This window comes from Nuphar pumila, chromosome 12, assembly GCF_984573655.1.
Source record: "Nuphar pumila chromosome 12, dmNupPumi1.hap1.1, whole genome shotgun sequence".
NCBI classification, from domain to species: Eukaryota; Viridiplantae; Streptophyta; class Magnoliopsida; order Nymphaeales; family Nymphaeaceae; genus Nuphar; species Nuphar pumila.
The window spans coordinates 33,967,379-33,984,958 of record NC_143260.1 but is presented as its reverse complement, the minus strand read 5'-3'; the positions used below and the strand labels follow the sequence as shown (position 1 = coordinate 33,984,958).

At 36.4% G+C, this 17,580-nt stretch overlaps 1 protein-coding gene across 2 annotated transcripts; it reads left to right on the top strand.

Annotated features, from left to right (window-relative positions):
- Positions 1-392: 392 nt before the first annotated feature.
- On the top strand, positions 393-17,203 carry LOC149820628 (uncharacterized). 2 transcript variants are annotated; one of them, XM_089982134.1, is made up of 3 exons: positions 393-611; positions 872-1,020; positions 16,790-17,203. In XM_089982134.1, exons 1-3 carry the CDS (start codon positions 500-502, stop codon positions 16,862-16,864), a joined length of 336 nt encoding a protein of 111 aa, XP_089838260.1. In that variant the 5' UTR covers positions 393-499; the 3' UTR covers positions 16,865-17,203. The 2 variants fall into 2 exon arrangements, with proteins under 2 accessions (XP_089838260.1, XP_089838261.1); XM_089982135.1 differs by lacking the exon at positions 16,790-17,203 and adding an exon at positions 16,226-16,440.
- The last annotated feature ends 377 nt before the right edge of the window (positions 17,204-17,580 follow it).

The following is a 17,580-nucleotide window of genomic DNA, read 5'->3' as shown; positions in this document are numbered from 1 at the left end:
GCGCGAACTCAACCCCAGACTCAGAGGGGGTCAGAGTTCGCCTGTCTTAGCTCGCATCTAACCAGCGATTGCTGCCCAGAAGCAAACGCGTAGTAGCCCAGTCCTGCCTCCCGAAACAGTTAAAAAAAATTATTTTTTTAAAAAGTCCAGTCCTAGCCCAGCCCTGATTCCATATGAAATAGATTTTTATCCATTTTTGTAGCCCAGCCCAGTCCTAGCCCAGCCCTGACTGCAGCAAAGAGTTTGATTCGTCCATATGAAATAGATTTTTATTAATAATTGTAGCCATTTTTTATTTTATCTTAAAAAAAATTTTTACTATCACACAAAATTATTTTTTTTTGCTACACCTCTGTTTGCCCCCCCCCCCCCCTCACATGAATCCTAGCTACGCCACTGGGCCGCCAGAAGAGAGACTTCAAAAGCGAGAAGAAGCAATAGAACGCTCGCTTACAAGTGAGTGGGGAGGGTATGGTAAGGCAACCCTGAAGGAAGAGTCATGGCGATGGCTGCTTCTCTCTCCAATCGTCTCATCTCTAACAGCGGAGCTCTTTCACCCCTTTTCCTGAGTGGGTTCACGAGATTCTTCTCTACTTCTGATCAATACGTGGGTATGTGCAATCCCATCGTCTCCATTTCTGAAATTGTCCTTGTTTTTCCCATCCAACCAAAAAAAAATCTATTATATTTTGTTGGTTGTTTTTCTTTTGATTATTAAGGCATATTGGGGATGATGGTATTTGGTATTTTGATGGGTGCTCTCGATTCGAGTCTTTTTGGTTTGTTTGGTATTTTGATGGGTGTTCTTGATTTGAATGAGTTTTTGGTTATGTATTCGTTTATCAAGTTTTGTGGGGAACATGTATTGCAGTGAAGGTCGGCATTCCGGAGTTTTTGCAGGGTGTGGGGAAAGGGGTGGAGTCCCACATACCCAAGCTCGAGGCTGAGATTGGAGACTTCCAGAAGCTTTTGGTCACCCGGACACTGAAGCTGAAGAAGCTTGGGATCCCTTGCAAGCATGTATGTGTCTCAAATCTTCTACTCTTGTTCGGAACTATTGACCTTCTTCTTTAGCCTTTCTTTTTCTTGCAAGCATTTTTGTGTCTCAAATCTTCTTCTTTTTCCTTTTTGAAGGGATGACTTAAGCTATGTGGTTCGTGATGTAGCCTTTCTTTTTCTTGTTCTACTTAGTGTGTGTCGTGTTCTTGTTTGGTGATAGCAAATGATAGGGCAAAATGAAGAACATATGAAAACATTCGATTGATGCAAGACTACCTCGATAAGTTTGTTGGTATAAAGTGGATATTATTGACCTTCTTCTCTATGTTCGGTAGAAAACGATTTTTATACACATTATGGTGAATCCTGTAATCCATAATTCCAAAACAGTTTTAGATTCAGATTTGTCTTAATGGTTTTGTCTTTGGCATATCTTGTTCGGAACTTGGTCTCCTTCTGTAGAACTTGGTGGAATTTGGACAAGCTATCCCTGCTGCATAGATGGACCGTCAGAATTGGTCTTTTGTCCCTTTTTAATTCCTATCATTTGGGGGGGAGGCTCTTTTGGCAAAGCTAAGTTGTTCATGCGATTGGTTATTATTGGGGAAGTGATCTGCGTGTGGCATCTTCCTTCTTCTTTTGTTAGTTTTTGCATAGTCTGAGAGGGTGGTGTGGTGGGGACTTCTATTAGAATTACTGCATGTAAATTTACTTAGTTTACATGGTTTACCATGATTTGTATTTTACTGTAACAAACTCTCACGATAGTCGATACCTTTTATAGTTTATTGTAACAGCTCCCAGGGTAGTCGACCATGTGCTGTTATCATTTGTTAACAGCCCTGCATGTTTCCAGGGATTGAGATAGATCGACTTCTCACTGTAAATTTAAATATTGTATTGAATAACAAAATAATCAACTCGAGTTTATCCATCAAGTTCGTCTTCTTTCATGGTATCAGAGCAGTGAAGTTGCTGTCAATCCTCCATGGCTTCCGATGACAACAGCAACACCAATACTATCGTGATCGACCCGATGAATAATCTTGAAGCATCAGCGAAGCCATTTTTCCTACACCATTCTGATAATCTCGAAATATCTCTCGTATCCCAGCCACTCAATGGAGACAATTACTCCATGTGGCATGGAGCTATGTCCATGGCCTTGATAGCCAAAAATAAACTAGGTTTCATTTAAGGGACAATTCTCAAGCCTAGTTCTCCAGCTCCCATTGTAGCTGCATGGGAACGGTGTAACAATATGATATTGTCATGGATTCTCAATTTCTTGAGTAAAGATCTCGCATCTAGCGTCATTTATGCTGACACTGCTGCCGAAGTTTGGGAAAAACTTCATGAACGTTTTTCGCAATCCAATGCCCCAAGAATATACCAAATCAAGCAAGAGATAATCAATTTCAAACAAGATCAATCGTCCGTAGCTGCATACTATATCAAACTGAAGGGGATGTGGGATGAACTCTCAACGTACACCACCATCCCTTCGTGTTCGTGTGAAGTAATGAAGATCATTGAGGAATTTCAACAGCAGGATGGACTTATGCAATTCCGCATAGGACTCAACGACAACTACAACCCCATTCGCAGTCAACTGCTTCTTATGACTTTCGTGCCAAGCCTTTCCAAGGCTTTTGCGTTGATCATCCAGGAGGAGCGACTGCATGAACCACTCCCATCCATGAACTGGTGGCCGTTGTAGCAAAAACAGACCATCCCAAACAGTTCCAAGGTCGTCCACGACCAAAATGTGACCATTGTAGCCACCTAGGCCATGTAAAAGCTAAATGCTATTTTCTCCATGGTTTTTTCAACCGATCGAGAGGCTCATCCAATGCTCGTTTCAATGGCCAAGCAAACACCGATCTTGCTTCCATCAGTCAAGAGACATCAAGTTTCAACCCTCCAGTCCCTCGACTTACCCAAAAACAGTATGACAAACTTATGATAATTGCTAACTTAGGTAACCCAATTTCACCACCCATGGCCAATCTCGCAGGTACCTTCTTAAAACCTTTTGTTTGCTTGTCCATGTCACAAATATGGATCATTGATTCCGGAGCTACAAATCATATGACCAATTCCTTGCATAACATAACTGCTCCAAAAACAATTTTGTATCCGCCCGTCGGGTTACCCGATGGATCCTCCACTCATGTTACCCATATTGGCTATATCATTTTATCTCCAAAAATTAAATTGTCTAATGTTTTGTATGTTCCTTAATTCCAATTTAATCTCATATCTGTTAGTAAATTGATCCAAGATCTTAATTGTGAAATCATTTTTAAGAAGGATCATTGTTTGTTTTAGGACCCACTCTTGAAGAGGAAGATTGGAGCGGGTAGGCTGCAGGGCAACCTTTATGTTATTGAGATCAATGATAAAAGCACATTTAATGTTTCCTCTTCATTTTTTTGGCACGCTGGACATGGACATTTTGTTAAAATATGTGTACTTGTACACATATATGTATGTTGAAATATAATCCTTAAATGTATATATATATATATATATATATAAAGATACGTATACATATATATGTATACATATCTCTATTTATATATATATATATATATAAATATATATATTTTCTCTTCCTAAAATACCATTAGGGGTATTCTTGTAATTTGTCATTTTACGCATATTCCAATTGGAATATGCATTGTAATATTTCTTTTATTTTTTGTTTTTTATTTTTTGTTTTTCGTACCATATTGGGGGCCTCCCAATAGAGACGTTGGGAGCCCCCAACGGTCACAAATGTGACCGTTGGGGGCTCTCCAACGTCTCCTTTGGGAGCCCCCAAGGTGGTCCCTTTTTGTGCTTATAAATAGGGGATTTCCCCTTTGTATTTTTCATTAGTTGGAGGAGCTTTTGCTCCATGTAATGGGTGTTACACCCTTATTTTCTTCAATGATATTAACTTATGCCTTATAGGCATTTTGCCCCTTTTGTGGGTTTTCGTGTTAGCACATTATGTGCTTGTGTTGTTCCCTTTAGTGGGTATATTCGCACTTCATGTGCATGTGTTTTGGTTCATTATTGAACCTAATGTATTCAAAGCCATTTCTTTACATGGTACCAGAGCAAGGTCACGATGGGGTTGTCTCTTGGTGCAACGGAAAGCGTGGTGCTCAAGAAATGGTGAAGTATTCATTGTTTCTCTCTTTTTTTAGAAGTTTTCGGTATGTATCTCTTTTCTTAACATATTATGCATTATGAAACTATTTTTTCTTGCACATTTAGTGTTTTTGATAGTTGAATTATTTCCTTTTCGCGTGTTCATATATTTTAAAATATCTCTTTTTAAATTTGGTAAACGTGTTTATTGTCCAAATATATAATTCTTGTTTATATATTTATCGATTCCTCATCACATATAATAGTAATTTATGTTTTTCAAAATTGTTTTCAATTATGTGAGATTTATGATTCTTCCATAAGAATTTCGTAATTAACCTATAAGTTAACTTTTTATATATGATTTCTTGCTAAATTAATGATCTTTGCTTAAAAACTCTTGTGTATGGTTTTTAGTGCATTTTTTGTGAAAAAAAAATTTATTTTGATATAATTCTTGTATGAGAATTTCTCACATCTAAATCTTTGTTGTTTACTTTTTTATGAACCCTAAGTAGCTCTTGTTAATGATAAATATTTATGAACTCCTAAAAGTCTCTCAATGGTTTTGGTTTATTTAAAGAATTTTGAAAAATTGTTTGTGATAAATATGTTGTATGAACCATTGTGTTCATTAGGAAAGATCTTTTAAAATCTTCTCACACTATATAGAGTGCATAGTGTATCTATTGCATCCTTTGGTATAAAAGATTTTCATTAATTTTTTATTTTTCTTCTAATGATGCAACTTTTTAAACATATTTTTCACATAAGGTTTCAAAACCTCTTGATTGTATCTCTAAGGATGCCTACATTGGCCATAATATGATCTTCTTTGTCTTAAATTGCATTTATCAAGTATATAATTGCATAATTAAAGCTTGAGAGTCTCAAGCATTTGTTCCTTTTATGAAATACATGCATTATTGCATGTTTGCCTTTATTACACTTTTTGCGTATTTTGTTCAAGTGATTGTGAGAGTGTCTTCGTACACTTCTTTTATAAAATATTTATGCTTGTATGCGTATTGTCTATTCATAGACATTTTCACATGGTACTCTCTTTTCAATAAAGAGATATTTTTATTGCCTTCTTTAGGGCTTGTGATTGTTTTTATCCCTTAATGGACTTGTAAGATTGTTTCTTTTATCATTATAAATGCTTCCGCAATATCTTAGTACATGTCCTAAATTTGCACATTTAAGATTATTGCCATTTTGCATCTTGGTATACATATAATTGCAAATTATAAAGACTTGATTTGTTTCTTGATTATTCCAAATCCTTTCTCACACATGACATAGCTTAAATATTTCATGTTGTGTTTATTAAGTCTTTTTATAATGATCATAATTGAACATAATTTCGTATATATACAACATTATTGTTATATGGCATATTGTTGTGATTAATTATGTTGGACCTTTGAATCGGTCCTCTTTGTAAAATCACATATTTAGAAAATGTTTTCCCTAAAAGTTCATTGCCTTTTTATGGCATTTTATCTTCTATCCATCACATGTTATATGATGCATCAAATCGTTTTTTTTTATGGCCTTATTGTTATATTAGAGATGGTTGTTGAGGCGAGTTATGAGCACCTTGTGTTATGTCATTTTAGATTGTCCACTTGCCATATTATAGATGGTGGTTGAGGTGAGTTATGGGCACCTTGGGACTCTAGAATGATTTGGTATATGATCTCTAATTATGAGTGTGTCACTCGTTTGATTTTGGCCATTGATCTTATGGATGCTCTTATTTATATATAAATGTGATGGATATATGATGTTTGAAACCTTAAATGTTTTAAGGTATATTAAAATCAAGGTTTTTTGGGATTATTGCCCAACCTTTTATTGTTTATGAATCTTATGAGTACGTTTGCACATTTGTGTTTTGTGCTTTTGTGCACAAGTGTTCTTGGTGTGTGTATATTCACACATTTATTCCAAAATATTGTTGTTATGGGTATTCTTTCTGAAGAATATTGTTCTATTGATTTAAGGTTTTATTTATATGTTTGTCATTACAAGTTTTATTGCCTCAAAAGTCTTCTCCTTTTATAACTCTTATCTAAGTGTCTTCATATGTAGACAAGAATTTTATTACACCTTTGTGTGTTGGTAGCCCTTTGTTGACATTATTCTCTTGGTCTAGTAGCTGAACACACTTGTCTTGAGTGTTATTATATGTAGACAAGGCACGTTGATTCACACCATGGTGTGTGATTTTAGTCTATGTTGGCATTTGTGTCCTTGTTCTAGTCGCTGCAATGTATGCCCATGGTTGGCTTCTTTCACTCATTTCAAGTGTCATTTTATGTAGACAAGAGATATATTGTGTTTTAGCCCATGGTTGACTTGATACTCTTGTTCTAGTAGCTAAACATACTTGTTTTTTAGTGTCTTTTTACGTAGACAAGAGATGCTTTTGGTCCATGGTGGCGTGTATTCTCTTGTTCTTGTCATTGATACACTCATTTCAAGTATTATTATATGTAGACAAGAGGTATTTTTACACACCTTTGTGTGTGTCTTTTGACCTTTAATGGCATTATGGTTATGTTCTTGTTTTAGTAGCTTATACACTTGATTTGTAGGTTTTGGAGGACTAATGAGGTAGTTGCTTGTAGTAGATGAACTATTATTGAAAATTGCAAAATTTCATTCATAACTTGTATTTTTAGATACAAGTGAATCATATCTATGATATGTTTTTAAATCAAATTGATATTTTAACACTTAATCTATATATTAAGTGCTTACAGTTTTTCGGCCACTTTTGTATTTGATATGCAAAATGAGTCTTTTGTCTCAAATGATATTCATTCTTGAATCTTGGGTGGATGTTTTAATATACTTAGTCAAATCATGCTTCTTATTTATGATATTTGTTTGACATAGATCTTCTCCCTAAAGATGTGAAAAACTCTATTGTTGATCTATGCGTGTTAAATATACCTTTATAAAGCCCCTCTTATTGAAGTTCATATTCGTCATGCCTTTGGACATTTGTATCCGTGTTCTTTTAAAACCTTTTGAACTCTTGTATTCATTTTGACTAAAGTATGTTTGAAGCATGTTCATTAATGATTTCTTTAAGTGTTAATTCATTTTATGATAGTATATGCATATGCTCATTATGACCTTTTAGGCCCTCATTCAATAAAGCATATGTAGCTTATGCCTCTTTGTAGGCTTATTGTGGTGTCCCTTATTGGACCATTTTGTTAGTCCCCATTATGGGGTTGTGTTTATCCAATGTTGGACCTTATGAATGCATTATGCATTCTTGCAATTCGTTTCCGCTCACTCTTTAACATGATATATGATTTTGAAACTTTGGTTTTCTAAATTTTTTTTTCATGCTGAAGTAATTATCTTATCATGTGCTTCAAATTTCTATGCATAAGTTATAATTTTGCACCTTGTTAGGAATGTTCCATTTGAGTAAAGTGCAAAGATATTTTTTACTTGTTCTTTGTTGTTATTCCACAGGATCTTGGAGATAGGATAAAGAGAAGTACCCTGGATGGTTCGGGAAATGTGTTCACCATTAGAAGGCAATTGGAGGAAGGCCTTTTCAAGTTTCAATTGCATCCTTACCGAAGCCTCCTAGAGTCTTGCGACTTGTTTCAATCTTTTTGTTTCCCCGCAAAGATTGAGGGGGGGTGTTAAAATATGTGTACTCGTACACATATATGTATGTTGAAATATAATCCTTAAATGTACATATATATATTTATATATATATATATATATATATATATAAAGATACGTATACATATATATGTATACATATCTCTATTTATATATATATAAATATATATTTTCTCTTTCTAAAATACCCTCAAGGGTATTCTTGTAATTTGTCATTTTATGCATATTCCAATTGGAATATGCATTGTAATATTTCTTTTATTTTTTGTTTTTTATTTTTTGTTTTTCGTACCATATTGGGGGCCTCCCAATAGAGACGTTGGGAGCCCCCAACGGTCAGAAATGTGACTGTTGGGGGCTCTCCAACGTCTCATTTGGGAGCCCCCAAGGTGGTCCCTTTTTGTGCTTATAAATAGGGGATTTCCCTTTTGTATTTTTCATTAGTTGGAAGAGCTTTTGCTCCATGTAATGGGTGTTACACCCTTATTTTCTTCAATGATATTAACTTATGCCTTATTGGCATTTTGCCTCTTTTGTGGGTTTTTGTGTTAGCACATTATGTGCTTGTGTTGTTCCCTTTAGTGGGTATATTTGCACTTCATGTGCATGTGTATTGGTTCATTATTGAACCTAATGTATTCAAAGCCATTTCTTTACACATTTATCGAATTCAAGACTTCAAATTCTCATTAATTCCAATAAAGTGAATGAATGCATTCCTTATGATCATTGTTCGATATGTCATATGTTGAAACAAACGAGACTACCATTTCCAAATAGTTTTATCTTAACCTCCAAGCCTTTTGAATTAATTCATTGTGACATTTTTTAACTATTTTTTATTATTATAGTCGATGCACGTGGGTCTACCTCTTGCGACATAAGTCCGAGACTCATAGTCTCATTAATTTTTTTTTTACATTGTTTCAAAACCAATTTGGTACCACCATTTTACATCTTCGTCCCGGTAAGGATCTAGTGGTTTCCAAAATATGTCTATGTTTTCTTTCCGCTAGACCGTTTTGTTGAGGAGTTCTTGGACAAGATTTTTTATGACAAATGCCATGTTGTTTTAGATATAATTGAAAATCATTTGATAAGTACTCTCCACCTGAATCGGATCTAAGAATGGATATTTGACTTTGAAATTGATTTTGAACTTTCGCATGAAATTCTTTAAAAAAGTTAAAAACTTCCAATTTAAAGTTAAGAAAATAAATTCATACATATGTAGTATAATCATCAATAAAAGTAACATAATACGAATAACCACCTTTGGATAGAACCGGAGATGGTCCCCAAACATCGGAATGCACCAATTCAAAAGGTTTTGTTGTCACAAAGGTTCTAATTGGAAAAGGAATAGACTTCATTTTTCCAAAAATGCAATATTTGCAATTGATATCTTTTTCTTTACAAAACTTGTGTCCAAAAGGAAAAAGATACATTTTAGAGTAACTTGGATGTCCAAGCCTTTTATGCCAAGTTTCACTATTTTTGTCTTGGACATAAGTACAAAATGAGGTATTTGGAAGCATTAAGTTATCCATAAAATAAAGGTCTCCCTTCCTATGGCCTTGCCCAATCCGCTTCCCGGACCGGAGATCCTGCACAAAGCACCCTTGGGATGAGAAAGATATTTCACATCCATGGTCGGCTATTTGAGAAACGGAAAAGAGGTTAAGATTTAATTTTGGAACTATTCTAACTTTTGGAACAAGGAAATTTTGAACATTTTTAGAATCAAGAGTTCCAACACCATTTATTTTGAGAAAAGTTCCATCGGCCGTAGAGACACAAGATATTTTTGAATTGGTGTGCACATTGGTTAATGCATTTTCATGAGGAGTCATGTGAAAAGATGCTCCGGAATCTAAAATCCAAGAGTACGTACCGGGAGGTGATGATGAGGCAATGGCGGCACCGGAGGTGGAAGAAGTAGCCTTTAGAAATTGTTGGAGAGCCAAGGAAATTTGTCCAATAGTATCTTTGAGATCCCCGTTTTGGCCGTCATCTTCTTTGGTGGATGATTCTTCAACGGAAGCCACCTTTGGCTTGAATGCTCCATTTAGCTTTGGGCAAACGAGTTTAATATGCCCCGACTCATAACAATGATGACATATAATCATTTTTCTTCCACCACTCCCTTGCTTACCAAAATGAGGTGGTTTGTATGTTTTGACATGATTGCCGGGTTTGGATACGGCAATAACTTCATCAATGCTTTTACCCATATTATGCCTAGTCTCTTCTTGAGTAATCTCGGCAATAGCCTCTTCTAAGGGAGAAAACGTAGATCTATGGAGAAGTGAGGATCTAACTTGTTCAAATTCGGGACGAAGCCCAAATAAAAATTGAAACAATCTATCTTGTTCCATTTGTTTTTGTCTTAGTACCACATCCTCCATAGACACCCATTTAGGCTCTAAAAGAGCCAATTCATCCCACAAAGGATTTAGAGCACTATAATAGTCTTGTATGCTCATGTCACATTGTTTTGTGGTTCTCACTTTTTCTTGCAAAAAATAAGCTCTTGCAAGATCCTTTTGGGTAAACATACCCTTCATAAAAAACCAAACTTCATTCGCCCGGCGGAATTTTGCAATATTTGCACATACCTTAAGTTCAACATTATTCATAAACCATGCTAGGATTTTTGCATGGTTGCTCTCCCAATCTTCCATTTGGTGATGATAATCTTCAATAGCCTTGAGACGAGCATCGCCTTCAAGTGCTTTCTCTTGATGTTCTTCCATCTTTGTGAGCTTAAGTTGGGGTTCCAGAACGGTTCCCATTACATAACCCCAAAGCTTCTTTCCTTTGAGATTATTCTCCATTGCAGATGCCCACATCATGTAATTTTTCCCATTGAGCTTGAATGATAGATCAATCTTGACTTCCATTGCTACAAAATGGAGGTGTGAGAAAAAAAAGAAGTAGAGAGATACACGATTTTACCTTAGAAGATCGTATGGCTCTGATACCATGTAATGAAATATGCGGAAGAATCCAAGAATGCTAAAGCATTCACTATGTCCCACACGGACAAATCCAACAAGCATAAGAGAGGAAATCCACTAAGGGATATACGAAGGGCCTTATAAAAAGGCTACACACATGAAAAATAATATCACTATTATTGAAGAGGATCAAGAGCAATACAACATACAAGGGGGGTTCCCCCTATTTATAAGAAAAGGAGACCAAAGGGGCTCCCAATAGAGTCGTTGGGAGCCCCCAACGGTCACAATTGTGACCGTTGGGGGCCCCAACGACTCCATTGTGGGGCCCCTTTTCGGTATCCAAAAATACATTTTAAAAATAAAAAACAAAAAATAAAAAACAGTGAAATAAAAGAAATAAGACAAGTACCCCTATTGGGTACTTGTGAAAAGACCATAATACCCCTATCGGGTATTATGGTGAATATACATCTATATTTATATATATATAGATGTATTGTTACATATGTTTTAACAGTATCCATGGATTTTATCGTGTGTCTCCCCAGAACGCCACGTCGTTTTGATTCAATTTTAGTCATTGTTGACCGGGTTCTCCAAAACGGCTATCTTTGTCCCGTGTAAGCGAACCACCGATGCCTCTTTAGTAGCGTCCTATTATTTCAAGGACGTTGCCCGCTTCTATGGTCTACCTCACACAATCACTTCTGATCGTGACACGCGTTTTATGAGTCATTTTTGGAAATCGTTATGGGCCTTGTTGAAGACCAAGCTTCAGTTCAGTAGTGCGTATCACCCCCAGACCGATGGCCAAACCGAAGTTGTGAACCGCACCTTAGGAAATTTGTTACTGAGCCTAGTAGGGGAAAATGTCAAAACTTGGGACCTCGTATTGCCTCAAGCCAAGTTCGCATATAACAATTTCATTAACCGTTCTACTGGTAAATCTTCGTTCCAAGTGGTGTATGGTCGGTCACCCACCCATGTCGTTGACCTAGCCCCTGTGTCAGATCTTCCAGCTCCAGCTCCCGATGCTTTTGATGCCGTCGAATATATGCGTGACATTCACAGACAGGTCTGTGCCAAACTTGTCGAAAGCTACGAGGCCTACAAAGCTTTCGTAGATCAGGGTCGTCGTGATGTCCAGTTTCAGGTCGGTCAACTCGTCTAGGTATACTTGCGTCCCGAGCGTTTTCCTGTAGACACCTATAGCAAATTAAGTCCTAAGAAGTATGGCCCTTTTAGGATCCTTCGGCGATTGGGTTTGAATGCCTACCTCCTTGAGCTGCCCGATGATTGGCATATTTCCCCTATTTCGTCATTTCTTTTTGGTTCTTTGCTTATTCTTTGTTACCTGCATTCTTCTTCTTTCATTCCTTTACTATTGGTTGTTTTCCCATTGATTATTGAAACTTATTGAGAATAATAAAGAGTTTGGGCCACACTGATTCACGGTGGGCTTCTGTTTTCACTCCTCCTCCGACGTGGACTGCATCACCACCACAACTTATTTGAAAAATTGCCTTCCTTCAAAACCAATGAAGGGAAAGACCCCTTATGAGGTTCTGCATAACAAAGAGCCCAAATACGACCATCTTCAGATCTTTGGGTGCCTTTGTTATGCATTTAACATATATCACACTCACAAATTTGACAATCGTGTTCGGAGACGTGTATTCATAGGATATCCATATAGTCAAGTTGGATATCGTGTCTACGATCTTGACACTCATCAAATTTTTGTTAGTCACGGTGTGAAATTTTATGAAACCATTTTTTCTTTTCAAGAACATGATCCCCTAATAATGATGATCATCCCAATATTTTTTTTTAATAAATAGCCACAATATTTCAAATACATTTTTAAATATATACCATAAAAGTTTAAAGTAAAGAATCTAAAGAAAAATACATACCGGAATACGCGTCTCGAGTCCAAGCCGTACATCAATTCAAATCTTTTTTTTTTTGAAGCACAAACACAAACAAGATGCCAAGACCTAGATGCCTTGCTCTGATACCATGTTACGAAATAGCACGGAACCCATGACATTCCAAATTGTAGTCCAAATGCCAATCCAAATGGATTTGAATACTAACATTATACAAAACTTGATACGAGTTATATGAATAAATGATTTCATTCATAATGAACAAAAATACATAAAATAAATAAATACATAAGGGCCTCACTACAATTTACTCAAAAACACACAAAAGAACTTAAAACTAACCATCACTCTCTTACTCACAGTAGGCACACCCATATATAGAGAAAGTCCTCTCTAGCCATTGGACTAGAAATCTAGTGGTTTTGTTCCAACAACACAAATCTAGCTGTTGGTTTGAGTTCCCAACAACTAGACTCTTGGGCTTAGTTCCCAACACAAATCTACATGTTGAGCTGAGTTCCCAACAACTGGTGTAACAACAACAACAACAACAACAACAACAACAACAACAACTACGCCTTCATCCCAAAACAATTGGGGTCAGCGATATGAACCAAAAAAGAAATTCATTTTGGGTCTTCCACATGAATCCTTTTCCTCCAATCATTTCTATCCAACGCCATGTCCTCGGTGAGGTTCAAAGCATTCATATCCTTTCCTATCATCTCCATCCAAGTCTTCCTAGGCCTACCCCGACCTCTTTTAACTAATATATTTTCCCATTTCTCCAACCTTCTAACTGGAGCATCATTAGGCCTTCGCCGAATATGTCCAAACCACCGTAAACGATTCTCTCGCATCTTATTTTCAATGGGTGCAACACCTACCTTCTTACGTATCTCTTCGTTCCGAATCTTATCTTTTATTGTATTTCCACACATCCATCTAAGCATCCGCATCTCAGCTACACTCATTTTTTGAATATGATGTCTCTTGGCAGCCCAACATTCCGTACCATATAGTAAAGCGGGTCTAATAGTCGTCCTATAAAACTTTCCCTTCAACCGCAATGGCATTCTACGATCGCACAGCACTCCAGTAGCACTTTTCCATTTCATCCACCCAACCTTTATCCTATGATTTACATCTCCATCAATTTCTCCATACTTTTGAATGATGGATCCCAAATATTTGAAATAATCATTCACCGGTATATCTTGCTCACCAAGCTTCACTACACTCCCATCACTACTTCGTTGCTTACTAAACCGACATTCCATATATTCAGTCTTACTCTTACTCAACTTAAAACCTCTAGCTTCCAATGTCTGTCTCCATAATTCTAACTTAGCATTAACCCCAGCTCTAGACTCATCAATCAAAACAATATCATCAGCAAACAACATACACCACGGTACATTTTCTTGAATTGATCTCGTAAGCTCATCCATCACTATTGCAAATAGGAAAGGGCTTAAAGCAGATCCTTGATGTAACCCAACCGTTATCGGGAAATTGGTTGTCACCCCTCCACAAGTGCGGACATTGGTTACTACTCCTTCATACATATCTTTAATTATACTAATGTACTTGAGAGAAACACCTTTCTTCATCATTGTCCACCAGAGAACGTCCCTAGGTACTCTATCGTATGCCTTCTCTAAAGCAATAAAAACCATATGCAAATCTTTGTTCCTCTCTCTATATCTTTCAATAAGTTGTCTAAGAAGATGTATAGCTTCCATAGTTGATCTTCCAGGCATAAAACCAAATTGATTCTCCGATATCATGACAACCTTCCTCAACCTAGACTCAATCACCCTCTCCCAAAGTTTCATAGTATGACTCATGAGTTTTATACCACGATAGTTTGTGCAATCTTGTATATCACCCTTATTCTTATATAAAGGCACCAAAGTACTCTTCCTCCACTCATTAGGCATCTTATTTGTTCGCCAAATCAAGTTAAAAAGATTTGTCAACCATTCTAAACCTTTCTCTCCCAAGCATTTCCAAGCCTCGATAGGTATACCATCTGGGCCAACTGCCCTTCTTGATTTCATTTTCTTCAAAGCCTCTGCAATTTCTTTCTTTTGAATCTTGCGCATGAAGTCACGATTTATCTCATGAAAAGGAATGGAGAAGTCTCCAAGATCTTGAGCATGACTATCATTAAATAGCTTATCAAAATAATCTTTCCATCTCTCCTTAATCTCCTCATCTTTGACTAAAACCCTTTGCGTTTCATCTTTGATACATCTAACCATACCCAAATCCTTCGATTTCCTATCTCTCATCTTTGCAAGCCTATAAATATCCTTCTCGCCTTCTTTGGTATCCAACTTGTCATAAACCTCCTTATATACCTTAGCCCTCGCATTTCGAACAACTTTTTTAGCTTCCTTCTTTGCTATCATATACTTCTCCAAATTCTCATTATCACGACTCTTACTTAGATTTCTATAACACTCTCTTTTAACCTTAATAGCTAATTTGACATCCTCGTTCCACCATGATGTATCCTTACCTAGTGGTGCACCGCCTTTAGACTCACCCAATACCTCCTTAGCTACTTTTCTCATACCACCCGCTATCTTATTCCACATTGATTCTGAATCCTCCTCGAGACACCAATCAACTTCCTTAACTACCTGCTCTACAAACATTCCTTGTTTAGCTCCTTTCAGTGCCCACCACTTAATTCTAGGATCTATCCTATGTCTATCCCTTTTGCGGCATTGTCTAATTCTAAGATCTAAAATTAAGACTCTATGTTGTGTAGCTACACTTTCTCCTGGTATAACCTTACAATCGATGCAACAACCCCTATCTCTCTTTCTAAGTAGGAAAAAATCTATCTGACTCGTATTAACCCCACTTTTAAATGTTACTAGGTGAGACTCCCTCTTCCTAAACCAAGTGTTTGCTAAGATCATATCATAGGACAAACAAAAATCTAAAATCCTTTCTCCACTTTCATTTCTTTCTCCTATACCATAGCCTCCATGGATATTCTCAAATCCATCCCTACTAATGCCTACATGTCCATTAAGGTCACCGCCGATGAAAAGCTTTTCTCCATAAGATGTCTCTTGTATTAACCCCAACAATTGGTGTAAAGTCAACTTTATTCGACTTTACAATAAATATATATGTATATATGTACATATATATAATATATTATATACATACAAAAAGGATAGAGTAATTTTTACACTTAACAGTCACGAACACTAGCTTTACCACTCCCAACAATGTCTTCAACTTTCTTGGAAGCTCTTTCCCTGGTTCAAACATATTCTAGTCTCTAATTTCTGTGGCCTCCTTTTGTTTTCTCATTTCCCCCCTCTAATTTTTGTAGAAGCAAATTATTTTTGTCATTTATATCTTTTGTTAAATACTTGGATCTGTTAAGCTACATGCTCCTTTGTGCTGTCTAAATGATGTTTTAGTTGAGATATTCTTCCATGCAAATTCTATATTTTCAAAAAAGGGACAATATTTTCATCAAAACTTTAAAATGTTATAATCTAACTTCTTAACTCACAGTGTTCACTTCTGTCGCAGTTGAAATCTAACTTCCCAAAAGTCAAATTGGGGCAAGCACTTAAAAGATATTGCATAGGTCGGTCCTTCTAAAGGTCAGACTGGAGAAAATTGATAGCATTAGTAACAATGTCTTTGCTGAAAAATAAGAAAATAAGAATGGTAACGGGAACAAGTCATGTTCTAGGTCTACTGGAAGTTGTTTTCTCTCATGTTGCTAGAATCATTCTAAATGCTATCGATGTAGTTTGTAAATAACATAATGATTGAAAGATTCAGAATTCTATGGAAATTCTCTTTTTCTTTGTCTTTCATTCTTGATGGAATTAATTGAAGGTTCTGGATTCACGACTGATTTGTTGATGGTGTCATATGCTGAATTTGAGTCTGGATGTCTAAAAATGTTGCTACATTTGTTCTCAATCCTGATCGTTCAGTTATATTGATATGTATTAGAACTCTAAATTTCCTATTAATTCATGCCATATGGTATTTTTTTTTACCAAGGATATTTTAAATCATGATGAAATAATATAAAATTGGCTGAGAGATTTGACAAAATTTTGATATTGCATTGAATTGCAGAGGAAGTTGATTCTGAAGTTCACCCACAAGTACAGGCTAGGATTATGGAGACCAAGAGCTGAGAATTCCAAGTAAATCTTCTTTTTGTTTCCCAGACCAGAAGCCACCTGCATGGGTGGACTTCTGAACTGGCTGTTATGCTGTTCCTTCATGAACATATGTCTGCAAAACTATTTTCTGATGTCACCCCCTGCATTTTGCTTCCTCTTATTCCTGGAAAAAATGAGAGAAATGAATCTGAAACAGAGATTTTAACTGAAATTCAGATTTTCATCACAAGTTGAACCCTAAACTTGATTGTGCCTTACTCTCCAGTTTAACTTATCAAAGCTTAAACAGACATAAAATGGAATGGAGCACAAAGTTATGTTGCACTGTTTGTTCTTTGATCCATCATTTTCATCTTACTTGGAAGCTGAATGGGGGGCCTTTGATTCCTTTGATGGCCATGATTGATTCCCTCTGAAAACAAGGGACAGTAGTGCCTTTTAAGAACTCTATCTTGAAGCTTTAACTGCTTTTGAGCAAGAATGTAACAGGCTAGAGGCATTGGGACCTTTCTCAGTGGCATGAGTAAGCATATATCTACTTATGTCTGTGTTGGGCTTGGTTCATTGTCCAGCTTGTTTGGGCTTAGAAGCTAGGCTTGATGAGGCAATGACATCTAGAACTTATCGGATGAATGGCTAACAACAAACTTAAAAACCTGAATTACGGTCAGGGGTAACCTGATTTGCTTTCTTTCACTTGCACATTTTCCGATATTTCAAAAAGGAAGGTTTAAAACTTCA